The sequence below is a fragment of the Neolamprologus multifasciatus genome, chromosome 14, assembly GCF_963576455.1.
Source record: "Neolamprologus multifasciatus chromosome 14, fNeoMul1.2, whole genome shotgun sequence".
Lineage (NCBI taxonomy): Eukaryota > Metazoa > Chordata > Actinopteri > Cichliformes > Cichlidae > Neolamprologus > Neolamprologus multifasciatus.
The window spans coordinates 15,149,394-15,176,031 of NC_140452.1; the positions used below are offsets into that span (position 1 = coordinate 15,149,394).

General features: G+C 39.9%; 3 protein-coding genes across 4 annotated transcripts; 2 read left to right on the plus strand and 1 right to left on the minus strand.

Annotated features, from left to right (window-relative positions):
• The first annotated feature begins 228 nt into the window (after positions 1-228).
• Positions 229-2,753, plus strand: opa3 (outer mitochondrial membrane lipid metabolism regulator OPA3). The gene is made up of 2 exons (XM_085130923.1): positions 229-424; positions 1,813-2,753. Exons 1-2 carry the CDS (start codon positions 283-285, stop codon positions 2,139-2,141), a joined length of 471 nt encoding a protein of 156 aa, XP_084987049.1. The 5' UTR covers positions 229-282; the 3' UTR covers positions 2,142-2,753.
• Positions 2,754-3,044: 291 nt separating this feature from the next.
• Positions 3,045-12,367, plus strand: hnrnpul1 (heterogeneous nuclear ribonucleoprotein U-like 1). Of its 2 annotated transcripts, none has more exons than XM_085130886.1 (16): positions 3,045-3,173; positions 3,660-3,939; positions 4,160-4,453; positions 4,777-4,969; positions 5,069-5,142; positions 5,448-5,587; positions 6,012-6,111; positions 6,198-6,310; positions 6,494-6,760; positions 6,960-7,082; positions 7,197-7,325; positions 9,360-9,528; positions 10,243-10,506; positions 10,725-10,873; positions 10,963-11,163; positions 11,467-12,367. In XM_085130886.1, the coding sequence occupies exons 2-16, from the start codon at positions 3,702-3,704 to the stop codon at positions 11,581-11,583; spliced, it is 2,571 nt and encodes an 856-aa protein (XP_084987012.1). In that variant the 5' UTR covers positions 3,045-3,173; positions 3,660-3,701; the 3' UTR covers positions 11,584-12,367. The 2 variants fall into 2 exon arrangements, with proteins under 2 accessions (XP_084987012.1, XP_084987011.1); XM_085130885.1 differs by lacking the exon at positions 3,045-3,173 and adding an exon at positions 3,252-3,273.
• rasgrp4 (RAS guanyl releasing protein 4) lies at positions 9,568-26,624 on the minus strand. The gene is made up of 17 exons (XM_085130892.1): positions 25,310-26,624; positions 19,623-19,798; positions 18,904-19,015; positions 18,638-18,700; positions 18,400-18,531; positions 18,098-18,239; positions 16,997-17,170; positions 16,741-16,857; positions 15,883-16,158; positions 15,709-15,789; positions 15,334-15,438; positions 15,095-15,204; positions 14,834-14,984; positions 14,692-14,728; positions 14,224-14,355; positions 13,932-14,125; positions 9,568-13,441 (listed from the first exon to the last, which is right to left on the minus strand). Exons 1-17 carry the CDS (start codon positions 25,324-25,326, stop codon positions 13,334-13,336), a joined length of 2,127 nt encoding a protein of 708 aa, XP_084987018.1. The 5' UTR covers positions 25,327-26,624; the 3' UTR covers positions 9,568-13,333.
• Between the last annotated feature and the right edge of the window lie 14 nt (positions 26,625-26,638).

The window sequence follows — 26,638 nt, forward strand, 5'->3', positions numbered from 1 at the left end:
AACATGCACCAATGCAATATGATGCCACGCAAAAAAAAATGTTTTTCATTTTATGAATTTAATTAATTACATATTCAGTTCATTTTTAAAGAGAAAATTAATGTCAAACATCAATAATGTTATTTAAATTGGGAAAGATGGGACCAAATAAGTAAGGAAATCAGGGCGTTTCAGTTCACGAGACTTGGACACGTGGTCGGATTTGTGACTGGGCTTGTCAATCATTAACGTCATCACGTAATCTCTACGCACTCCGCCCCATTGAGAAGCGTTTCCGCCAAGATGGTTGTTGGTGCCTTCCCTATCGCCAAGCTCCTCTACCTCGGAGTGAGGCAGATGAGCAAGCCTGTGGCTAACCGGATAAAAGCTGGAGCCCGGAGGAGCGAGTTCTTTAAAACTTACATTTGCCTGCCACCGGCCCAGAGTGAGTAATTTGAGCTAACGGCTGCTAAAGGCTTAGAGTTCAGTCCAGTCACCTCTGACGGTTGATAAGCATGGGGAGGCGCAACAACCAATGATAATGAACCTGAAATGACTGTTATCCAATCATCTTTCAAGATATATTTCTTCGACCAATAGCAGGCAGGCAAGGTGTAAAGGGCGGGTCTTGTCTATCATTGAAACAGATTGTATTAGCCTTTGCTATGAGGGCACGGCAGGACAACTGTTGTCCTAACGCCCTATTCAGAATGTGACACTGACTTTAATTAGACAGAAATATGCTAAGTGGACACTTAGCTCTATTGTTTAGTCATTCAAAATACCTCCCAAGTAAAGATTACTGTGTATATCATGTTGTGTTTGTTACTGTGTGCAAATAAAAAAAAGTCACAGTTTTTCTTTAAAGATAGCAAATTTAAGTAAATTAATGCATCAAATCGAGCTTTTATGAAAAGGCTCTGCAGAAAAAAGGGCAAGGTATTATTTGTTGACTGAGTAGATAAAATGCAATTAAAGTTTGATTAGATTTAAAGGTGGTCTTATCTTCATATATGATGGCTGAGTGAAGCAGAAAGGAATTTACTCCGAACTGTGAAGGTGTAGTCATACTTAGAGCTGTCAGGGGGTGGAGGAGGGCCAGAAGCAAGAAGGTGGAAGTATAAATGGAGGACACACCAGCTTTAGAGGAGTCTGAGCAGGGGCAAAATGACAACACACAAAATTTGTTATGGACAAGAAATATTATGTATTAAGCTAAGGATCTGAGGGATTTGGCTTCTCAGTTGTTATACAGGACACCAGTGACTGTGAAGGGATTCATCTTTACGTGGCAGCCTTCTTGCATTCTGTTTAAGAGACTTCTCACTTTGCAGGGGGCTTTATCCTTTTCCCACTTATAACTGACATCAAGATAATTTGTCTCCTTGATGGACTGCTGAATCTTGGAGAGTCTCTTGAATTATTAACTAGTAAATGTGGATCCTAAGTCATGTGGTGACCACAGATATGCAGAAGAATGTTTCAGTTTTAATGAACCTGGTTGCCTAATTTCTGTGTAATGTACCAAGAGCACCACTGATTCGGTGGTTTTGGGCAGTGTTGTCCTGTTTTCATGTTTTATTCCAAAAAACCAAAACAATTTCAATCCAATTTCAGTATGGTATTAAGGCTACTTTCTCAGCTGGGTAGAAGATTATAATAAATGATAGTGCAATGATGACATGCATCTTTAACTATAAATGCAGTTTCTCCTGTATTCACAACCTTTGACCAGATTAGCTGATCCTTTTGATGAAAAATTGAACAGGACCCGAACATATTCAAAGTCTAACAGCTCTTTCCTTATATACTGTATGCTCCTTGTTCCAACAGTTTATCACTGGATTGAGATGAGAACAAAGATGCGGATCATGGGCTTCAGGGGAGCCACCATTAAGCCGCTGAACGAGGAAGCGGCAGCAGAGCTGGGCGCCGAGTTACTGGGGGAGTCAATCATCTTCCTCATTGGTGGTGGATGCATGGTGTTAGAGTACAGCAGGCAGGCGGCTAACTCTCGCCGTAAAGAGGAAGAGCTGAACGAGACCCTCATAAGCCTACAGACGCAACTAGCAGAATTATCCCTAACGACAGAGACTCTAAGTGCACAGCTGAGAGAGGTCAACAGGCAAATGCTGTCATTTCCTGTTCCCACCAAAAAGTAACAAATTTAGTTGTTTGCTATACAGCAAGGCACAATGTCTGGTTGTGGGATGAAGGAGTGAGTGCAGGTGTATATGTACAGCCTCATAGCTTTGAGCTGGGTGGAAGAGGTTGATATAAGTATATCACTGCAATGCGGATTTGGGTGCTATTGTTTGCTCGTGTTCTGAGCAACTAGTTGTAAAAAAAGGAATTGCTATGATATTCATAGTGAATTTCACTGGCTGACCTTGTATGTTCATTGTAAAGTTGACTGAGTGTATATAAAAACTTACAGTACAATAAAGTGGTGACCTTAAAGTTGATATATACATATATATTTTTAACAGCTTCAGCATATTCCTTTCTTTGTAATTCAGTGCTCCTCGTAGACCTTAATCACTTTGGAAATACTGAATTATGATTTTTTTTAATACTAATTATGAGTTACTATTAATGGAAAAAATATATAAAAAACCAAAAAACATAACCAGCTCATATCACTGGATAGTTTTTGAGAGAATCTGCCCCTGTACTGTCCATAAAAATCCATGTTGTAATTGCTGGTTTTTAATTGGATATATGGTGACAATTTAAAAAAAACATTTGAAATAAAATGATATGTTGACTGTTGATAGCGTTTTTGTCATGTTTAATACGAAACAAGAGAACAAAAACTGAAAGCACCTCCAGAGTGGATGATGTCCCGCATGTCTTCACATTACTGTAAAACTACAGTACCCAAGATGACGTCAACTTAAACACTTCCTGCTTTGAAACGCTCCAAGTGCTTAACGCGTAACATACAGAACATTGTTCTCTTTGATTTAATCTAAGATTATATGGTACAAATTAGCTAATGGTAAACTCGCGCTATTTGGTAGCTCAAAGAAGTGCACCCTAGTGTTTTACATTTGCAGTAGAATAATAAATTCAACCAACCGGCTCTGGTTAACTTCCGGTTCTGAGTTTGGTCCGCTTTGTGGCGCCAGGGGGCGGTAGCAACTCTTTCAGTCTTCTAACACGACTTGCCCGCGCAACTTGGGTGAAAGGAGGTAGGCCTCAACCTTGTTTTGTTAACATATTCCGCTTTAGTACTAAACTATAAGCGGAATGCACAGTTCATTTTCTCCTGGACTTGCATGCAGACATAAAGTATGGGTCGCAGCTTGCTTATTGTCTGAGTTAAAGTTTCTTCCCTTGCAGCGGCTGTCGGTGCGTTAGCTAATGCTAGGCTAAGAAGGTTAGGCGCTCAGCGAGATATTTAGATGAGTAATAGCAATAGCATCTATTTTAGGAATAGTTTTGTCTTGCAAAGGGTTATATTGGTAACGGCTGCAATAAAACACGAGTTTAATGGTTCACAGACGTGTAGTGGAACACTGTATATTCTTACAGAATCTGTCCAGCGTTGCTAGCTTAGCTAAACGGCTAACGCAGCCTATTTGGTTGTGGGCACGGTGCCGCGCAGCAGATAACATTTGAAAGTTATAGGCAGTGTTTTTAGCAGTACCTGAACATTTCATCCCAATTTTTTGTAGCAAATAAAGACAAGAAGCACCGAGCAGACATCCAAAATCACAATGAGTGTTGACGTGAAGAAACTGAAAGTCAATGAGTTAAAAGAAGAGCTCCAGCGCCGTGGCCTGGACACCAGAGGCCTGAAGGCAGACCTCGTAGAGAGGCTGAAAGCCGCTCTGGAGGCTGAAGCTCAGGCTGATGCTGGTGAGCAAGAGGATAAAGGGGATCAGCAGCAGGAAGAGGAATACGGGGATGACTACCAAGACAATGAAGATGACACGGATGCACAAGAGCAGCAAGGTAAAGTATTATTTCATTAAGCATGTCACTTCCATGAAACTAGTTTTATTACGTTGTTTTGGACTTTGATCCAGTTTCTGCCCTTTGCTGATATTACATTTTAAGCACTTCACTGTACTTAAGTATAAATTAAAGTTTCAAAGTTGGGAAATGTCACCAAACTTTTAACTTTACAACCTTTAGAACACCTAAACTAAGTTTAAAAATTTTACATTTCCAGATTCAGAAGCAGCTGAGGACTATGGTGGTGGTGATGAAGCTGAAGGTGATGCCCCTCAAGATGAAGATGAGGGCCGAGATTCAGGTGGTTACTATGAAGAAGAGGAGGCAGAAGGTAACCCCTACGAAAGTCAGACTCCTTCAGACTCGGGTCACAATGTGCCCGACTTCACAGCAGATGAGGATATTCAGAAAACTGACATGATGTCTGAGGAAGAGACCAAGCCTGCAACAAAGGAGGAAGTGGAGGAGGAGGAAGAGAATGAAGAGGAGGAGAATGAAAAGAATAGACAAGGTAATTTTTCATTACTTTTATTACTCAGTTGATTTTTATAGTCTTGTATTAATCTCTGATGGCACTGGTTGAGAATAGAAACGCTTTTCAGAGATTCAAGTTTTACTGCTACTTACTGCTGACATGCAGAGGTGGCACAATGACCCAGTGATCTGCTTAAACTAAATGATGGTAAAGGTAGTGTAAAATTTTCCTCATGGACTTTGGCAATACAGTAAAGACATGTAAACCCAACACTCAAACTGCTCTCATACCTAGTAGAAAAAATTCAACAACTTGTTTTCATGCTAAAATGTGTTATGTTTGTTCATGTCTAATTATAGATGTTAAAGTAGAGGTCAAAATGGAAGATGAATCTGAGGGTGCAGGTGAAAGGCAACAAGATAATCAGCAAGATACCGCGGGCCAGCCAGAGCAAGTCAAAACTGAAGGTGAGAGAGGTGGACACTATGGACGTAAGAGGCCGTATGAGGAGAACAGGGGCTACAGCTATTATGAGCACCGTGAGGAGAAGAGGTGGGCTTCTACATGGTTTTCTAAGTTAACACAACTGTCTACACTCAGAATGGATAAGGCAAAGTGTATGACAATAAATACTCTGGTGTTATTGTACAGATCCCGAACACCACAGCCTCCTGCTGAAGATGAAGAGGAGAACATAGATGACACTCTTGTTACAATTGATACATGTAAGTATGGTACATTAAATAGTGTGTGAAAAAAACAAACAAACAAACTAGTGTCAGTGTGCTGTCTATGGTTGTTTATAAATATCAGAGACTATGGGAAGTTGGACTGTTGTAGCAGATACAATCATTTATTCACGACATGCTTTTGTTAATGGATTACGTGTAACATTTTAAATATATGTATGCTCTGCTCTAATCTACAGTGATAATGAGCGCCCACTATTGCTGCAGAGATGTAGACTACCATCTTATGACTGATATATATGAAGTGTTTGATGCTTTGTGCTTAACTCTTTGGTTTTCAGACAATTGTGATTTGCACTTCAAAGTTTCCCGTGACCGCTACAGTGGTTATCCACTGACCATTGAAGGCTTTGCTTACCTTTGGGCTGGGGCACGAGCAACTCATGGAGTCAGCCAGGGACGCGTGTGCTATGAGATGAAGGTAAATGGATGCGTTTGTCTAAAGGCTTAGTAGTTTTAAAGCTAGACAGATGATTCATGCTGATGAGGTCAGACCTATTTTATGAAATGCTACCAATTTGGTATTGTGTAATGGTTACTGATACATGAAAACTTTGTGTTAATTATTGATATAGTGGATGGGGAAACTTTACTATTAACAAGCATTATTGTCAAATGTAAGAATAGCATTATCCTGTTGGCCTTTAAACCAATGTAGTTGAAAACGCCATTTTTATAGAAGCTCTGGTTAACTTTTCTTTTGTTTTTGTTTTGTTTGTTTTTGAACTAATGTAAAGTAATCCTTCTGGTTCACACACACACACACACAGACACACGCATATATGTATTAGGCAAGCAAAAATCTTACTCTGATTGTGTTTGACTTTTTGTTTTTTGTTTTTAAGATCAATGAAGAAATTCCTGTGAAGCACCTCCCCAGCAGTGAGCCTGATCCCCATGTGGTCAGAATTGGGTGGTCTCTCAACCACTGCAGCACTCAGCTTGGTGAGTGAAGCATCTGTCACAATACTCAACATGATGTTTGCTCGGTCAACTAATAAAACAATTGTTTTTATCCTGCAATGTTTTAGGCGAGGAGCCATTTTCCTTTGGATATGGAGGAACAGGAAAAAAATCCGTTGACTGTAAATTTTCAGACTTTGGTGAGAAGTTTGGCGAAAATGATGTCATCGGTTGTTACATTGTAAGTAATTGATTCATTTTCTCTAAAGCTTATCACATAAGAATTTCACACATTTCTTTAATAATGTATTCTTTATTTTAGTTATTGTGTTTTTATTCAGTAATTATGGTAGTAATTTATCATAATGCTGGCATTTTGCATATTTTACAAGTTGAGACATTTTCTTTGCTTTGTCACTTTAAGGACTTTGACAGTGGTGACGAGGTGGAGATGGGCTTCTCTAAGAATGGAGTGCATTTGGGTGTGGCTTTCCGGACAACCAAAGAAGCCTTGGCAGGCCGTGCCCTGTTCCCTCACGTCCTGGTTAAGAATTGTGCGGTTGAGTTCAACTTTGGACAGAAGCGAGAGCCTTACTTCCCCCCACAAGAGGGATACACCTTCATCCACAATCTGGAGATGGAGGACAAGATCAGAGGTACTAAGGGACCTGCCAGCAAGTCTGATTGTGAGGTAAGTTAGCAGTGAAATTGGACTATACAGTACATGAGGTTTTTGCCCCAAATCTGTTGTCTTTTTGGGGAGACTAAATGCTTGACTGTTAATTGGAAGTTAGTCACAATTTGTAAATTTAATTGTACGCAAAATAAAAAATTTGATGCAGCACTGATCAGAGGTTTTGTTTTGTTTTGGGGTCGTCCCCCCCCCCCAGATTTTGATGATGGTTGGCCTCCCTGCCTGTGGAAAAACCACTTGGGCCTCAAAGCATGCAGAGAGTAACCCGGACAAGAAGTACAACATCCTGGGCACAAATGCTATCATGGACAAGATGAAGGTTGGTTTTGTTTGTTGTGGGGGTTTTTCTTCATTACATTGTGAATGTTGGTTCTGTTCAAAGTCTGTATTTATTTTCAAACAAAGATTTTAAAATGTATTCCTTTTTCTCCAGGTCATGGGTCTGCGCCGCCAGAAGAACTACGCCGGGCGCTGGGATGTTCTGATACAGCAGGCCACCCAGTGTCTGAACCGGCTGATTGAGATCGCCGCCCGCAAGAGACGCAACTACATCCTTGATCAGGTACTGCCCCTCCAGTTACACTCTGCTTTAATACTCACCACAGTCAGTCAATGTGCCCTGATGATCACTCTCTCTCTAATGGACTATTTATTTATCTTTCAGGGGGTCTCTGTGTATAATAGAGTAGAAGAAGCATTGATCTCCCTCTTGTCACTTGCTTGTCATGCATTGTAAACGAAAATGATTAATGGCTCTCATAAGTGACAGAATATGTTATGTTTTCATCCCGCAGTATATTGCACTTGCTATTCCCTGTCATAATACAGTATTGTTTGTCTTGTGAATTTCAACAATGTACAAGTAAACCATGACTTTGTAAAGATGTTGAGAAACAAGTAAGCTCTGACTGGTGAGTAAGAAAAACACCTTCTGTTGCTAATTTAATAAGACAGAGTTGATAGCTTTTTAAAAGCTATTTTTTAAGTGAGATATATGGAACTTTTGAGTGTGTTTTTTAATAAATTGACCCCTAAGGTAAGTACTGACTAACAGCCTTTTAGATTTTCAGATCTTTGAGCTCAGGAAATGTGGGAAAAAGGTAGGTGGGTCTGATGGTGGACTGTGGCTTTTCTGTGGAAACTGTGAGTATTTGCAGGTAGGTTATATATGTGTTGTCTGGAATGGGACAAGAGCTCGTATGAAGAAAAGGTGAGTAAAGGTAAGTCTGAGGGACCCATGAGACTAGCAAGCTGTTTTTGAAGCAGCATGTTGTGGTAAATGGTGCGTTTCTGACATGTTTATACTCGATAAAAGTTGTAAAGTTGGCACTTTAGACACAATGTTTTCTTTCAGGTATGTGATTTCTTTAAAAATTAAGGAACTGAAATCCTTTTTTTTTTTTTTTTTTTTTTTTTACCTTTTTGCATATATTTAAAGCTAAATTGGTTACTAATAAGAGCTTGTATAAGCTTCTCACTGTTAAATTGTGAGATCATATTCATTACAAATTTAACTGACATTGGCATTGCTTTGTTGTTTGTTGGTCAGTGGAGACCCCACTGAGTTCTGCTAGATGAAGAGAGAGATTGTTTGAAGTTAATACTGTGAGCTGTTTGCTGTTTAAAGTGTCCTAACCGCAAGTCTTCTATTTCAATGTCATAGCATGGCGCAGTTTGGTAGTTGTGCTTTGGCAGTTTTAATGTCACCTATAAGCCTAATTTAGATAAAGCGTAATTATTAAGTGTTTGTTATTGAGCTGTAGTCCTGATTTGAAACGAGGATTTTTGAAGCATTTTAATTCGGTTTTGAGTTCTTACACAGGCTGCAAGGATTATGAAAAAAATGTGATTTATAGTGTGGCTACATTTGACAGTTGGCACTGTCATCAAAGCAAAATGTAACCATGAGTCGTTTCTGCTGATCAGTGTTATGGAATATTATGGGATAAAAATCTAACATTTTAGTTTATAATAATGAAATTAGGTTGTTCAGAGCAAGATATGAAATATTTATGTATTTTCTATTACACCTGGTGACTATTTCTACATTTATAATCGCTACATCGCAATAGAAGAAGAATTAACTGAATTGAAAATCAATTCAATCGAAATGGTAACTGTAATATTATTGCCCTTCGGTATTGTCATTGTAACTGTTCATCTAGGGCATATTTAAGTTCTTTAATGTTTGAGGTAAATACAAAATACTCACATCTTCTCTCAGTTGCTGCTCTGTGTAATTGTAGCAGTGCTTTTGAAGCATATTTACAATCAGCACATAGTCATTGAATTAACTCATAATTGAGTGCGCGCATCTTGGCGTTGTCTGACAAAGCAGAAAGTTTAGTCAGCGCCGGGTCCCTCTATTTACAATAACTTTCTTTAGCAGTCACTGGGTACCTGGACGCACAGACCGTGAGGTAAGTCTGTGGAGTGACGAGAGGCCAATAGTACCTGAGTAAAAACGTAGACTTGACGTCCAAGCCAAACCTCTCTCACTTCATTATTGCAGGGTTCCAGCTTCCTTCCAGTGGAAAGCCATTACAAATAAACAATAACAAACAAGCTTCTACTTCTTTCTTGTCACCATTGCTAGACAAATGTTTATGGATCAGCAAGGAGACGAAAAATGCGTCCTTTTGAAGGTTTTCAACGCAAGGCTATTGTAATTTGTCCCACGGACGAGGATTTAAAAGAACGAACATTAAAGCAAACCAATGAGCAGGGGAAGGATGTGCCCGATCATGCTGTGTTAGAAATGAAAGGTAGGAACGCTGTGGAAACAATAAATAAAACACCAGATCTACTTTTTTTCTATGTGTTGTCTCTAAAATCAAACTTGGAAGATGCCCCCTCCCCCCTTCCCTCATCATAGCCTTTGGCCAGATATCAGACCTGGATATTTTTTTAAAAAGTCAACACGAATCTGATTCTTATTTTTTGCCCTGTATCTACCACTTGCCATTCAGCTTACTTCTGATGCCCTGCAAACTGAGATTTCGGCTTTGTAATAGTAGAACCAATACTGCACAATTGGCTTCCATGAAACAAATGTTTCCAAATGACACATTTACATGCATATGTTTTTGTAAGTTAATTTGTAACACTCTCACATCAGCTGTCCTTGGTTTGCAGAGCTGTTTCCTCTTCTCACCAACTTTTTAGTTGTCCTTTGCCCCCCTCCCCACCTTTACTGAAGTCTCCCTCCTCTCCTGTGTCTGTTTTAAACAAATGTTTCCTCCATGTTCCCTTGGAGGTAATTTTTGTTCCCTTTACCCTACCATCTGCTTCATTATCTGCTCTTAGTTTCTCTGATGTACTTTTCCCCTGTACAATAGTAATTAGTTTTCATTTTGTCTTCCGGTGGTGTGGCTGCTTTGGTCTTCACTACAACCCCCTACCCCTCTTTCTCTCTCTCCCATCCTTTTTTTGCTGGATGGGCTGTCTCTTTCCTGTGGTCATCACTGCCACTCTTGAAGCCAACTTTACTCTCCCTGAGCCTTGCGACTTCCTGGAGGCAGTGACGTACGTTGAGCTGCAGTGCGACGAGGCTGAAAAGTTGATGAAGCAGTACAATGAGGAGGGCCGCAAAGCTGGCCCACCCCCTGAGAAACGCTTCGATAACAGGTCTGGTGGGTTCCGTGGCCGCGGAGGTGGTAGCTTCCAGCGGTATGACAACCGTGATGGAGCTCGTGGTGGCTACCAGAACCGCAGTGGGGACGGAGGCAGTGGATACAGAGGAGGTAAGAACTCTTAAATATTATTAATTTTTTGATAATTTCAAACTAGAAAGTTGGAACTTTCAGGTTAACATATTTTTCCTGAACACTTAATGATCTCAGTTTAACAAATGTTGCACCTGCTTTCTTCCTTTGACTTTTACATTGGCACAGCATTTTTGTAAAATAAAATTGTTCAATAAATGTCTGTAGATATTTCATCTTTTTGTTGTGTTTTACAGGCTACAATCGTGGTAGCTATAACCAGAACAGGTGGGGCAACAGCTACCGTGACGGAGGCTCTGATGCACGAAGTGGATATAACCGCAGTCAGCAGTCAGGGGGAAGCTACAGAACCGCACCCTCTTACAACAAAGGAGGATACAACCAGGTACTTAATATGATTCATTTATGGATAAAACACCATAAATTATAAAATGGAGGAAAAAATTATATCATTGTATTCTTCTTCACCCTCAGGGCTACAGCCAGAGCTACAATCAAGGGTACAACCAGGGCAGCTACAACCAGAATTACTATAGCAACTACAGTCAGTACCCAGGATACAGTCAGAGCTACAGCCAGACACCTGCCACTGGTCAGACGTACAACCACCAGCAGCAGCAACCACAACAGCAACCACAGCAGCCACAGCAGAACTACAACCAGCAGTATCAGCAGGTATCACTAACGTCCATTTTTTGCCCTATGAAGTCAAGCCGTTACTTTAATAGAGCCCAGTGGCAGAAATCCTAATGAATTCACTTTAGTAGTAATAGATCTGATGGTGGCCAAGTTTTATCCAAAGTTTTCACTGTAGAAAAACTGAATCACAAAGTTCACCACTTTAAAACGGTGTTCAGCCTTTTTTTTCTTTCTTTCTTTCTCCACCTTTAAGGCTTTGGGAAGGGTTTAATGATGATGAAGTATCTCAAACTTGTAAACATACTTTTAACTCTAAATGCTTCTTGCTTTGATTTACAGTATGCTCAGCAGTGGCAGCAGTACTACCAGAATCAGAACCAGTGGAATCAATATTACAGCCAGTATGGCAGCTACCCTGGACAAGGCAGCCAAGGCTCATCTTCTGGTTCCCAGTAGCTTCCTTCCTGCTTCTGTACCTGCATCCACCTGTGTCCTGAACACCTCTGATAACTGCAGAAGATTGATTTTTGTACAGTCCCACATTGTGTCTCCAACCATAACACCCTCCATCTGATTTAACACAGTAGCCTTCATTTGCCATCAATCAGTGTACACCTAAATTACATACAGTTTAATGTCTTCTCATTATTTTTACTGAATTAAGTCTTATTCTAAGCAGTGACCGTGAAGTGGTAGATGATAGGTATCAAGACATTTAATGAATGTTATTGATAATGCATTCAGTGTGGATGTATGAAATCCACATTTACTACAGATTGAAGAGGTAATTGTACATTTCATAGTGTGAAGAAGGCAGGAAAAGTACAGCAAACCCTGAATACTTTTGCTTGCTTTGAGAAGAACAAAATGCATGCTTTTTACATCCATGACCCTGTCCTGTCTTGCTTTTTAATTTTCAGTTACCAATTTTACATTTTATTTACTGCAATAGACACCAAGCATTATGAAACACGTTTTTTAAATAGGTGTTGATGCTGTAGTATTTAATCCAGTCTTTGATTGAGAAAAATATTTTGCCACTCTTGTTGACTAGTTCTATGTGCAGGGTTGTTTTGTTTTTTTTGTTTTTTTTTTCATCCCTTTGTGATTGCGCATTTTGTCTCGTAGTTTAATCCTATTCTTTTCAAACCATTTGTTTTCTACCTGAAAATGAAAATCAGATTTTGATCAGTTACGCAAACTGTCTTGTCTTTATACAATAAATGCAGTTGTATATGCCTGTACTTGTTAATGTCCTTTTGTTCCCCTTCAGCGAAGTCAGACACAACACATACTGTCTGATTAATCATTGATATGTTTTTCGACCTTTTTTTCCCCAACATTTGTAAATCATGGACAAAACAAAAGGAAGCGTTTAGCTAAAAATCATATGCCAAGTTTGGACCATATGCATGTGCAGTCAAAAACATTGGGAAGGAAATGAACATTTTAAACTGTTGTCATGATGGCCGATTAGGCTTAACAAGCTCCTTTTGCTATTCAAGTGGGCAATATAGATGATGAAGTTTCAATAACAAATACTTTGTGATTTTTTTCACTAACTTTTTCTGACAGCTCAATTGAGTAAAAAACATGAAATCCAATATTGCCATTTAGAATTTGATGTGCAAAACTCTACTACCAACTGGGCTAACAGATGCTAAGGTAAAACTCAATAATATAACTTTTTGACACGCGATAAATTGATATATTAGCTGTTTGTATATCAAATATCCAATCAACAGCCAAATAAATAACAGTTAAAATAGTTTTCCATTCTTTCCAAATTGACGAGTTGTCATATAGCTGCCAGTGTTACAATTAACCACAGTTTTGTTGAGGTTAGTGTTAATTTCCTACCCTGCATGTGTATATATTGTATGATCAGGAAAAGCCTGCCTATAGGTTGGCATAAATTAGGAAGTAAGGTGGTTTAGCACCAGAAAACCAAGGCACCAGTTCAAAACAATATGAGGTGTTCCTCAGTAGGAAAATCCATGTTTCTGAGCCGGATAACCAATAAAATAGCAGTGACAAAGATCAAATGAAAAACATCACACAACCATGCTTGAAACACAAATGAGTCCTTTGCTGGCCTTCTAAAATAAGTAGCCAGTAAATAGTATCAGTTCAACACGAGTCAGACACAGCTTTGTCCAAAAAATGTGTTTGTGTCTGTGCTTTGTCCATGTGGGGAAATGAGTGCTCAGTCTGGCTCCCTGCTTTTGTCTTTGTACAGATGCAGCTCCTCCATCTTCTCCTGCAGGAAGGAAACAGGCATGGAGCAGCGGGTTCTGTGTGGTAGAGTGCTGACCTGGAAAACAAATATCAAATTAATCATACTAGTCACTGTTTGTTTTTTCTCATTTCACAAAGTCTTGCAAAGTGTTTTAACCTGCACTTGTAATGCTTTAACTCTGAAAGTAGTGCCTAAAATATGAGGTAGTAAAGTCTCAGCAGTCAGATGGACAAGCTGGACACAAAAAAGGATTCTTTTGCTGTTTTATAACAGCATGCATGAAAACGACAGTAGAGGGAGTCATTTAAAGATGTACATATGGAGTCCAAGCTCACAGTATTCTTAACGGAGTTATCATTTTGTACTGTGTCTGGTAGCAACTCAAAGTTTTTAATCTTAAATGAATCCTTGCTGGAATATTTCATTATGCAGAGGGATATTGATATTTGCTTATTTTATGTAATCATGGCATTTTTCACACATAAACAGGATCACAGAGAAGAAAAGGTTAACAAACACTTCCTTTCTGAATGATCACTTTGCAGGAACTTGCACCATTTCTCACCTTTCTCAGTGATGGACGAGAGTGAAGGTGGTTTCCCTTTTTGTCCTTCTTCTCAGGTGTCCAAACTCCAGGATCCGTCTGAGTGGAGCGGTCGGACAGTACTGATTCACTGGTGTTACTTTTCCAGTCAGATGTACCCTTATGGTGCTCTGTTTCATTACTCGGGGGAAAAACAAAGGTCTCCTCTTCCGAACCTGACCAGGAAAAAATAATAATAATAATTTTAGAGACTTTTTACTGACAGAAAACAGTGTGTGCTTTGCGGACTGTATATGAAGAAGAAAGGACGCACTCCAGCTGTTGCCCTTGGTTCTTAAATCAGGTGCAGGGGTGCATGGACAGGACCCGGTCGTGTTTTTGTGTTTCTTCAAGCACTCAATTCCCACCAGATCTCTACAGTGTCTGTGGCAGTTTATCCCACAGTCTGGAAGACAGAGAAAATGTTAAGCTTTTGAAGCACTACCACTTTAAGGATTCATTCACTCAGATTAAGAAAACGTTTTGTGGATTATCCAGAGTAATCAGACCATTGTTTTTGGAACAACATAGCCTATTTCAGTGTTGACGTGTAATTTTGTAATGCTTTTAGCACTACAAACTAAATTACTTCAATTTAAGAGTTTAAGAGAATTGTCCTCTTAAACTCTGTCTTATTCTATTGGGCAAATTCTTGCTCAGATCAAGCTGATTACTCTTGACAGTTGATTAAAAGGTTAAGATCTCTGATCGTAGAGGTTTATTTTTGTGTTTCTGAGCCTACCTTTACAGTGGTAGCCCTGTTTGGTGACACCCCATAGCTGCAAGATATGACAAATTACAATTTGACTAAATTTCTACAAAACCCAAAACAACAAGAAAAAAGAAACAAACAAAAAACAACAAACAAAGCTAATGACACTCACAAAGCCTCTACATATATCACAGAATGTTGGTCGTTTGTATGTGGTTTCATGGAAGTTATGCGCGTCATTGAAGTTGTACCCCAACTTGGCACATACGGACATTCCCCTCATGAAGTAAGAGGTGATTTCTTCACGGCTGATTTGTCCCTCCCTAGGCAGAAAATTTTCCAAAGTGCAACATAGATGTAAGTAAGTTGTCCTTTCTCTGATTTGCATTTAGGTCATGACGAGAGGCCGGTGTGTAAGCTGCAGCTTCCTCACCTGTCAGTTTCTTGAGTACAGAAGGAGAAGGGGAAGTTGGCTGCTATTTTTTCAAATTCCTCCAGCGAAATGTAGCCATCCTGATTGTGGTCATAATTCTTCATTATGGACTGCAGGGGGCAACAGAACGATCAGATATTCAGTTCCACTTGTCAAGGAACAGTTTGCTAGTTCTGCTTTAGGCTGCCAAGTAATAAGGAAGTGAGAGACATCAGGTTGTTGCAAAGTCACATACTCACATCCACCATCTGTTTGACGTGTTTAGATATGGTGTCAGGGTCGAGCCTGGGGGTGACTCCTGAACCCCACTCTGCCACTACTGGGGGTTTAACTGGAGCTACAGGCTGTGGACAAACAGATGCAACAATGAGACACGAAGACTGTCAGACAAGCAAGAAAGCACACACCCACCACATAATACACTTCTCTAACGTACAGCGCTTTGATGTGGCTAACTTTGATGTATTTAAGCACTGCGTCTCTGCTTTTGTTTTGAAGAACACGTTACACCCACAGAAAGTGCGCAAATGTCCACCCGCTTATAAGAAGAGGTTAAAGTAAGTGTGAACCTGTGTACTGTTACAAAGAGCTTAGTTCACTTCAGCTCTACTGACCTGAACCTTGGGGTTCTTGGGTTCCTTGGCATATGAGAGTTCATATATCTCATCCTCAGTGTAGTATAAATCTAGGGAGAGCTGAAACATTAACACAGAACAGAATTTCAGATGTTTGTGACTTCGTGCTATCTAACTTTGTAAAAATCCCCTTCTTGTTTCTTGTTCTAGTACCGTGAGCAGATGCAGCAGGTCTTTGTTGGCCTCAAAGGGTGGTGTACAGCTGTGGAGGGCCAGCAGGTCATTAATGTTGCTATAGAGGTGCTGCAGCTTGCTCAGGTTGATTTTTTCCTCATCTATGTAGTCCGGCAAGGCCTCATTCAGCGAGATCAGATCCTTTAGATGGACACCCAAAATGGGAACCTTGAAGCTGGTGCACTCATTGTAAACCCGACGGTAGTTGCTGTAATTACTCCGCGACGAGAGCAGCTCTGTCATTTCACTGAGAGCCTGACAGAAAATAAAGATTAACAAATAGTGATTTAAAAAATATATATTTTTAAAATATTTAATTAAGCCATTTTTTTTTTGTTTAAATGGAAAACAGTGAATCGTCTAAGAGTAATCTAAGATATGGCAAACCTTTGCACACGTTTGTCCAGTTTGTCTAGAAACAGCTGTCTAGCTGTGATGAGACCATACAGCTAAAAATGTAAAAATCTATAAAAATCTTGTCAGGATATCACAAAGCAACCCCAAGAGGGCAGTTGAAGGTGTTGTCCCACACAGGAAAAACAAGAGGTAAAAATGCGATGTGTACCAAACACTTCTCTGAGTTAATGTTACGCCCCAAAACATTCTTTCTCATACGTACAGTAAGTTTAGTTGATGTGTATGACATGCAAAAATCAGTTTTTGAATGCCACCATATCTAACAAAAGATAAAGAATTACCAGAAACACCACTTACTGGCTTAGCAGGTGAAGAAACAGACATTACAATGATTAAGCAAAGCAATGTCTAAACGTTTACACCCTTGTGGCGTGACAGGCACTAACACTGACTCATGATTACACGCAATATTTAAAATACCTTAGTGACATCAGGAGGCAGCAGGTTAGAAGTGTCTTTGAGGCGGGAGATTGAACTGTGACAGAGGCCTCCAGTTACGGCCATGAGAGTGTTAAAGTTTTGCAGAGATCGAAGTTTCTAAATGGAAAAGAGCATAAGAAATAAATGTCAATTAGAAAAAGTGCACCTGAAACAGTAGACCTCCTGGCAGCCAAACCAAAATGTGTCTTAGTTCTTTACTCCAGTTTTTGTGATGTTGCCTCCCCAGGTACTTTACCTGAGCCACATGAATGAACTTGGTGAAGACCTGGGCTCTCTGCTGGGCTGTGTGTCTGCTAAGAATCATCAGCTGGACCCACTGGGAGACCCCATTACACATCATCACTGAACGTTCCAAAGCAGGATTGTCCCGGACTGAACCCCGTACTACATAGCTGCGGTAATCCAAGAACTGTCCGATTAGAAAAGAGTTCAAGCAATAAAGGTTATTCGTAATTTTAACATTTTGAATCATTTTCTCATAAAAAATAAAGCAATATTTTATCTTCTGATTGTGGCTTCAGAGTAAAAGAAAAAGTTGTGGCACAACTTTGCAATTTCACAAACCATCTGGAACATCTGGAAGGAGCCTGACTGTCAGTAAAACCAAAAGATACGGTAACCACTATCAGCTGTATGGCACCATTTATTAATACTTTGTAAAGGGACTGAGACTATAGATGTAGGTACTATTAGGCAAATTGATACACTGAAACCATTTCCCATAAAGTGTTCACACTTCCTATTGAAAGTTAGAAATGCCATCAACTACAATGCAAGTTACGCAACAGGATTTCTCACAATGTGGCAGAAAAACCTGTTCTTACAAATAACATATTACTGATAGTGTGATCAAAACAAAATGACCAATGTTCATGGAAAGTGTCACCATTTAAACTGTCAAAAATACAGTGAACCTTTAACATTTTTACAGTATAATATTTTTACTTTAACATACTTCATGCTCAGCGGTGTGTAGAATGAATGAAGATGCCATTAAACTACACTGTTTAACAAAAAAACCCTCAAACGCTGACAAAGAATGATTAACTAAAGACCTTTAGCTTGAATCTTAGATGATTTTATGTTTTATCCATTAATTTTGCTACTAGGCTATAATAACATTTTTACTAGAGGACTAATTATCATAACCACATAATGTACTGCTACTAATAATGATACCAAAAGTAAAACTTGACTATGCATATTCATCAACTCTGAGTGCTTATTTCAGGACTAACATGGCAACATCATGTTGCCATGTGAGTCATGGCAACATCATGTTGTCTCATTGTGTGAAAAACCTAAGAAATAGTGAGAAGTTGTTTGGTGAACTTACTGATACATTACAGAAGTTCTTAAACTCAAGGTAGCTGAGATGCTCAGCCATCTCGTCTGGCTCCATGTGATCGAATATTAAAGACACCTTCCTCTTCTTCACAGAAGGTGAGGGTGCCTGTGATATGTTCAGGTGAGGGCTTCTAGGAAAAGCAACAGGACAAAAATCGTCATTCTATTTATAGAATTGTTGATTGTTTATATATATATATATATATATATTTTTTAACTGTTTTTAGACATATTTATATATATGCAGTTTTTTCAGGGTACAACGGTAAATCAAACAAAAACATGACTCACAAGCAGGAGTTCTCGATGAGCTGCGAGTGTTTCTCCTCTCCATCTGACCGGACCAGTGCCCACAGGTCCCCCATGGTCTGTTCAAGGTGGGGGTCCACCTCAAATACCGCTGGGAACTGGCTGATCCACTGCCTTGCCACAAAGCAAAACAGAAAACATGTTTACTACTCGCAAATAGAGCAGGATAACCAGTTCCGTCGTACTCCATCATTCAAAGGTCTCGAGTGTCCTTACTCACCTGGCAAGGTGGCGGATCTGTGTCCGCCTGAGTCCTCTCTTGTCGGAGGGACAGTCCTTATAAGTAAGAATAATAGTCAAGGCTCTAAACACACTGTGCAAATTATACCAAACAGTAGGGATATATACTTGAAATCTGCTTTGCAAACATGGAGTGCAAAACAAAGCCATGCTTGTTTCCTGATCTGATTAATTAACATGGCCATGTGATTGGGAGCAGTGCACCAGTGGAACCAGAGTATTACACTGAGTGGCAGTGGAGGATATAGAGTGAGAAGTTTCTGGGCAAATGCCTCAGATGGCACAACCCAGCTGTGCATCATCAGGGTCATGTGGACCAACTGGGTCCCTCTTGGGCTGGAAGTCTTGCCCTCTGAATCTGCAAGCAAAACGGAGCAGTGGATTCACAGGAGGCGGATTAATGTGATTTTAAAAACAACAAACAGTGCAATAGGCAACGAGTTTATGTCACACCAAGCAGCTCAGGTAGAGTGGAGATTTCAGACTTTCTCTAGGTATGCCTGTTTTTATCAACAGAAATATATATTAATTATAAGTTAAAGGTTCAGTACAACCAAACTACCTAGTTTTATTTTACATTTAACATTTCCCTAGGAAAGCTTTATATTATGCCAGTTAACTACATCATTATTTTGAGTTTTTCTACTGTCACATTTCAGGACCTTTAACAGATGATATCCAAAACATGTATTTGTGTAATTTTAATGAACTGACTGATACACCAACAGAGGAGGCGATAGAGATAGAGATAGAGAGATTTGTATAGTTTAACATTGCATGGGAATGACTGGCTGGCTTCTGTAACCCAACAGAACAAAGCTTGATTGTATGAGACTGCTCTTTGTCTCTCTCCATCCCACCCTGTCAGTTTCTCTCACCCCCCACCCCCCACACTTTCCCTCATCCCTCAATTATATAACCTTGTTGTTGTTAAAGTGTAAAACCACATGGCAACAGAGACTGACCAAAGCAGTTTAGGCAGCGCTGTATGAGGTCATCCAGGCTGGCAGCACTGGCACTGGGAGCAGAACTGGGGCTCTGCAGGGCCCGGGTGATGTCCTGAGGACTGGGACATGTATTCCTCCTCCGGTGGACCAGCTTTTTGCCCTTTAGCACACCAGGACTCTCCACATTGGACTTCCTAAGAAAATGAGACAGACAGAAAGGCAGATAGAGAGTGAAAGCGAGAGTGAGAGAGGGAGAGAAAAGGGGAGCATAAGTAGCCTAAAAAAGTAGAACAATGTGTGACGAGATAGTTCGAGCCAGCATTAGAGGAAACACAGCTCCCCACATCTGATAAGCTCTGCTACAGCTCTGCTGCTGTCTGAGCCATCATGCACAAGCAGACTAACTGCACGCAACAGCTCAGACGTTTCTCTAAATTTGTCAAATAAGTAAAAGACTTGAAGTAGTGGGGGACTTTTCATTACTGACATTAGATAGGTGGCCAGTTGTGTCACACATTTAAATGTTGTACTGTATTTTCACTCCTGTGCTTTTAGAAACTTTATAATTAGTTTTGATGGGGATTTTTTTTTTCTTTAACCGCAACTTTTATTTTTAAACTCCTATTAATGTCATGGAAAATCTGGAACAGACAATATGAGAGAAGGCATAGTGACTGCTATAAGTCCTTTTGTTTTTGATAAGTGGTACTGAAGTTACAAAAAAATCTATAAGTCTAAAAAAGTAAAACATCAAAACATATTTGGATGCTGTTAGTATAAAAATACATCACCCATCAGTGTTTATAAGACACTGAAATTATGCTTTCTTGTTGTCGAAAACAAAATAGATTTACCACATCTCACAAGTAAACTAGGCAAGAGCGGAAGATCTCTCTTTGATTCACCTCGCAGCCTATAGATACAGTATGTAACCACAAGACCCATTTGTTTTAGTAATCATACACTGGTGACTGGTGTCCTGCTACTGATGTGGCAGAACGCTGATGCAAATTTTCCCTTTTTTGGACTTCAATGGAAGTTTGCAAATGAGGAGAATCCATCCTAGTCATAGCATATAGGCCATCCCTTTGTGCATACTTTACGCTGAAGCTGGACTGATGCTAAGTGCGAGTAGAGTTACAAAAACAACTTTTTAGACAACAAAGATAAGGGAGAGATACTACATTTTATGCTTAAATGCAACAGTTTTCTGTTTCATGATTATGTTGATGCTTCCTCTTCAGATCAGTGGCTCAGTTGTGCAATATCTGACCGTGTTTCACAATAACCAGTGAAATTCTTAACTTTTTTATTGGTTTCTATTCTTTGCTTTTTCATCTACATTTTAACTGGTATAGTTACCTCAGTTTTGCAAGAGACTTAAGAGAAGTCTAGATCCACAATTACCAAACATTAATGAAACTACATTTTGCAACAAACCTGCCCATTAAGAGTGTCTGTCATTTTTTTTAAAAGGTGGTGAAGCTTTGTGTTGCACTTAAGACATTTTGTATTTGTGCATCTGAGCAAACACTGAGTAGTTTGTAACCAATATGAAACTGTCAGTCTATACTGCAGATAATGTGATGAAATTGCCAGGAAACAACTGTGAGTTCAGAGAACTGGTGACAAGTTCCCTGAATGACCAGACCTACATCCCCTTCTTTTAACCTAAGCACTCAGCTTATTTCCCCAACCCACTCACCACATTGGTACATTCTCATATAGTTTATGCATTACTAAACATACACCTGCACCCACTGTCCAGACACTCAAAAACATATAAAATGGCAGAACACTTATAGATACACAGGAACATGTGGGACATTCACTTATCTATTTATACCACAAGCTGCCTGTACGTGCTGTTCCATCTAGTCATCATGCAACATATTTCACTCTCAGACATTAGGGGGATGTCAGTGATGAACCAGACTCCATCACTCTTCTTCCTCGTACTCAGGCTCCAGGTGACTGGTTTGGAAACCTGCTGGGCAACAAAGATCTGCCTCTTGTGCTCCTCCCCTCTGCCTCATTACACAGTCTGGCTACTGAATTCAAAACACTAACATTAACAGCACAGCATGCACCATTTTCAACAAATATATTTTAAGGAGAGGAAAGCTTGTGAAATCAAGATGCCTCTGTCATTTTATCTATACTTAGCTGCCTTTTAGGTTTCTGCAAAAGTGTACTGTGAAACTTAAATCTCATGCTGGGTAAAGTCTTTGCTTTAAGTTAAGCTGTTACATTCTGTAGAGACTGTGAATTCCATCGATTAAAAAAACAATGCAATTTATGATTTTGACTATGCAGATAACACTGACTTAAAAGTATGAACAACATATTACCTGATCCAGATTGAAAATGAACCAATAATCACCTTATTCGTTAACAGTCTCGATAAATTATGAGAATCTCTATGTTCTATGTTCTCAAGTGTTTCCAAGTCCGTTATTTCTTTTACGTGTTTGGATTGAAGTATGTACACTAATTTTGTACATTTAAAAACAAAACTGAGTGGTTTTCTAATCTCAATGTCCTTTGCAACATATCACCTTTCTCAGTGAATTCACCTGCTGTCAAAGCACTTGCACATACGTGAGACACGGCAACTACAAACAGAAATGCTGACGGGGAAATGTTGTTGATGTCATAACGTTATTCAGGGAATTTCCCCCGAGTGCTGAGTAGGTAACACACAAAACATCAGTCAAAGGTATGTTTTCTGTGTAGTGACACTGACCACCTTCAATGACAGGGAGCTATTTGAAAATAGAGTGTAGTGGATATGGATGCAAATTAGAACACAGTTACTGTTTGGGAATTTGCATTGACTTTTTTCCAAAGCATAGGGCAACTTGCATAAAAAGCACTCCCTTTATTTAGCATGTCATCTATAGGAACAACCTTTGTGTTGAAAAAAAAAATCCTTGTGCGCATGACATGACATGACATACTTATTAATTTGTATCCTGCTCCATTGCATCACTGACTCTTTTTTTAGGAAGACCTTCCATTCCTCATTTTCCTCACTAACTCCTACTTTGCTCACTTTTTTCCTCTTCCTTCATCCTTGTTCTATTCATTCCATTCAGGAAACAGCTTCTCCTTTTCTCTCTGGAAATCCCCCTCACTCTCTTTCCCATCTGTGTTGAGACTCCTGGCTAAAGATCCAGTAACCCCCTCCCCTTGCTCCTGCTCTCACACTGGCGGGGGGATATGCAAATTCCTCTCTTTCTTTCCTTAATTGATTAATTGAAGCCCAGGCCCTTTGAAGGCCTTGTTTGTGTACTGCTCTTTTCCCCTGCTCTCCCCTCTCCCAACCCATATTCTTGTTTCCCTCTGCATCAAGAGGATGCATCTTCTGCAAGGAGCTATTGACCCCTCCCCTCCTCAGTACTGTAAATAGTGCAATCATATAGTCCTGTGCAAAAGTCTTGAGAAATCCCCAAATTCTTTATATTTTGCTAGGAAAATGGGAGCTAGGGGCAGCCATTCATTAAAACATTCAAGTGTGCATCGAGATACAGTATAGAAACACTGTTTTTTCAATTATAATGAGTAGTCAAGCTTTCCTGTAATTTCTTTAAATAGTCCTCAGGAATAGGTCACGTTGCCTCTTCAAGAGCATTCAAAGTTCATTTTTGGATGCTGGCTACCCTTTGTTCTGTTCTCTGTCAAGATCTTCCAGTGCTCCCTCAATAATGTTGAGCTCTGAGCTCTGGGGAGGCCAATCCATGACCTATAGTGTTCTGTTATGTGCTTTCAATCCAGGTATGTTTTTAATGAATTGGCAGTGTGTTTGGGATCATTGTCACATTGAAAAATGAAAAACCGGATATTCAGATGCTTTGGATGCTCAATCAAAATCTGACAGTACCTTTGTGTATTCAAAAGTAATTAATGGCAAGACCTCCAACAACACTACCAGAAAGGCAGCGTCACACCATGACAGAGCTGCCACTGTGTTTTACAGATGGCTATAGACACTGACTGTTGTACCTCTCTCCTGACCTTCTCTGTGAATACTGAGGACAATCCTCCACTGAGACCATTTCTGGTGAACCTTTAGCAGATAGTAGCTTGATCGACTGAAGGGTCAGATGTGTTTCTCATGTCCTGTATCACATCTTTGAAAATTCTTCTTCCTATTTCTTACAGACTTGACATTTAGATAATGTTTATCTGCTATAGATAGTTTGCTAGTCCTGATACTTTGTGTTTTGCCCTTCATTTGCCATAATTTCTAAGCACACATTGCAATCCATGCCATTTTTAACTAGATCTTTGGGAATCAAGCACAAATACTATATTATGTGTGTCAAAGTTCAACTAAAGAAACGGGAATAAATGATGTGCTTTTTTTGGTGACAGACTGCTAATAGCAAAATGCCTAAATATACAAATTAAAATGGATTCATTCCTTAGGTTATGTGCCTTTTTCATACTTGAATGATTCATAGGTTGTTGTTAAGTGGCTTAATGATGAAATAACAATAACAAAAAACAGAACAAAATATTCCCTTGAAAATGTTCAGGTAAAAGACAGCCAATATCCCCCCCAAAAAACTGAAAGACCCTTAGGACACTGCTCAAGAGCACTTTACAATTACAAGAAAGTCTGGCTGCTTGGAAGCAAACTATCAAGAAATGAGGAGTGGCTCAAGACTTTTACTCAGTACTGTACCTGTTCAACTAAACACTCCACTATGTTCTCTCCAATTTTTGGAAATTCTCTCTCTGGTATACACACATGTATGTTTAATCTATAACAATAATTCTAATGTGACTTACTTCCCTAATTTCCACTATTACAATTTAGTTCCACGTTGAGTTTGTTCCATGCTTCTCTTTGGGTTTTTTTTTTTTTAGAGATTTTACAAAGATTTCTACATTTCAGGAATGTGTTATTTATTTTCTTACATATTGTTAAACTCATATGCATAACTGATAAAAAATACAATGCTGACCTTATGTGATAGTTCTAGACAGTCTTGCCACTGAAGGGGAAACCATACCCTCAAACTCAGGTAACTAATTGGACAAAACTCACATTTGACTACCTCAACATTTAACATACAACCCTTTCATTCCAAGTAATCAGATAAGATCTGTGGTCACAACTGCAGCAGTAAAAAATGCCTCTGAAAACACAAACATATAGGTTCTCTGCTGTATCTAAAATCGAATGCAAAAAACGTCACTGCACTGACGTGAAAAAGGAGATTACTGGATAGAACAGAAAAGCAGAACACATTTCCATGGAAAGGCAAGCAGGCAGCTCTCCACAGGCACGCACAACTGTTGAATGTTGGCTCTCACTTGTGTGCAGTACACACAAATAATTTGAGAAGTTGATAGTCTTCACTGATATGCAGGTCAAAACATTAGCTGCAGCCTTTATTTTAACCCAAAGCCTCCATGTGCACAGTGTTGAATATGACAATAAATGGCAGAAGAGGCATACACTAGATGCAGAAATAAATGTCCTTGTTTCTCTTTGACTTTGTCAAGAACCTTTGCACAAACCACACCACATCTCAGTTACAACCTCAATGTTCACACATCACTGCTGCACTCAAAACACTTGCTGCTGACACATACTTAGACTTACACTTGTTAAGAAACTGAGGTGCAAATGGTTCTGCGAGCAGCGAACTCTCAGTTTTAACGCCCTGTCTCTTTTTTTCTTATTTAATTACCTTTTGTTCTTGTTCATGGCAGAGTTCTTCTCCTCAGCAACACTCCTCCTCCACTGGTGATCCGTACAGGCATTTGAGCACGTCTCTACAGCTCCATGGTTGGCCTTGCTCCTCCTTTATCTCCTCTGTGTCCTCTATGTGTTACTGTGCACTGGACAGCAAGAGCAGGCACAGCAGGGAGGGCTGCTCGAGGTCGAAGGCTGCTCACCTACACTCATCGACTAAACTCCGCGCCTAAGTCCTGCTTATCAAACGACTCTATGAGTGAGTTAACCTCCTTCTCGCTTTATCTGTCAACCACAAATCAGTAACAAAGCAGACCTCATGCCTCCGTTTCCTGCAACAAAGCAGACATGCCACGACAAAATGCCCCAAAGAAGCCTCGAAGTAGAGTGAAAAAACTCGCAACAGTCATTCACTCGTCCCCTCAACATAAACAAGTCAGCATCTTAAATGGAGGAACTGGCTCTGATAGATAGGGGAACTCACATCAGTTTCTGTGTGTGTGTGTTTGTGTGTGTTTGTGTGTGTGTGTGGCCGTGTGCAAGGGGGAGGGGAGAGCGAGTGAGAGAGAGAGAGTTAGAATTGTGAACACAAATGGAGTACCAATAGAGGAAGGAGGAGGAGAGTTAGAGAGAGATAGTGATGAGCAATCATATGAGCATCAGTGTACTTCAAGAGGGGAACTCTCGGGTTCTTTTTAAGTGTCAACACAGGAAAAAAAAAATAGGCCACACCTTAAAGCCTCTTTCTGATACAGTTTTCTGTGTCACTGTCAAATCATGGCAAAAGAATTAAGTTACTAAGGAGGAAGCATCAAGGGCCTGGTGACACTGTTGAAACCGGACACGTGTCTCCCCACTGGATCTCCATCACGTCTATCTTCCTGATTTCTCCTTTTCTTCTTTTTTTAAACTGCCGCTGTCATTTCTCAGGGTAGCAAGTGATTACACAGGGAGGTAGTGTTTGTGCTTGTGAATGTCGCTGTGCAGCTGGACAGGGAGGCTCAAAGGAATCCTTGTTTTAACACCCCAAGAGGAAGAGGCAACCAAACAGGGGACATTAATGTCCCCAAGTCTGCAGAGGTGGCTTCTTTGCTGCAGGAAGCTGAGTGGCTGGCAGAGACAGTGAGTGGGCGACACGGCATTCAAAAGCAAAGAGAGATGCACAGGGCTCCCGCAGACCTTGCATGCCAAGTCAAAAACACCTAACATGCACTTGGATTTCGCTGAGAAGTTAGATTATTGAAGAGCTCCAGGGGAGTACATGCACATGTTGCAGAAAGACACAACACGCCATTTCCGGACAATGTGGTAAACTTACTGTAAT

Coding starts and splice junctions, on each gene's coding strand:
- rasgrp4 (XM_085130892.1), bottom strand. Junction 18,240..18,399: donor CTCATCGAGAACTCCTGCTT/GTGAGTCATGTT, acceptor TGCTTTTCCTAG/AAGCCCTCACCTGAACATAT. Junction 16,858..16,996: donor AGTTCATTCATGTGGCTCAG/GTAAAGTACCTG, acceptor TTTTCCATTTAG/AAACTTCGATCTCTGCAAAA.
- opa3 (XM_085130923.1), top strand. CDS start 283: ATGGTTGTTGGTGCCTTCCCTATCGCCAAGCTCCTCTACCTCGGAGTG. Junction 425..1,812: donor TTGCCTGCCACCGGCCCAGA/GTGAGTAATTTG, acceptor TTGTTCCAACAG/TTTATCACTGGATTGAGATG.
- hnrnpul1 (XM_085130886.1), top strand. CDS start 3,702: ATGAGTGTTGACGTGAAGAAACTGAAAGTCAATGAGTTAAAAGAAGAG. Junction 6,761..6,959: donor CCAGCAAGTCTGATTGTGAG/GTAAGTTAGCAG, acceptor CCCCCCCCCCAG/ATTTTGATGATGGTTGGCCT. Junction 10,874..10,962: donor ACAAAGGAGGATACAACCAG/GTACTTAATATG, acceptor CTTCACCCTCAG/GGCTACAGCCAGAGCTACAA.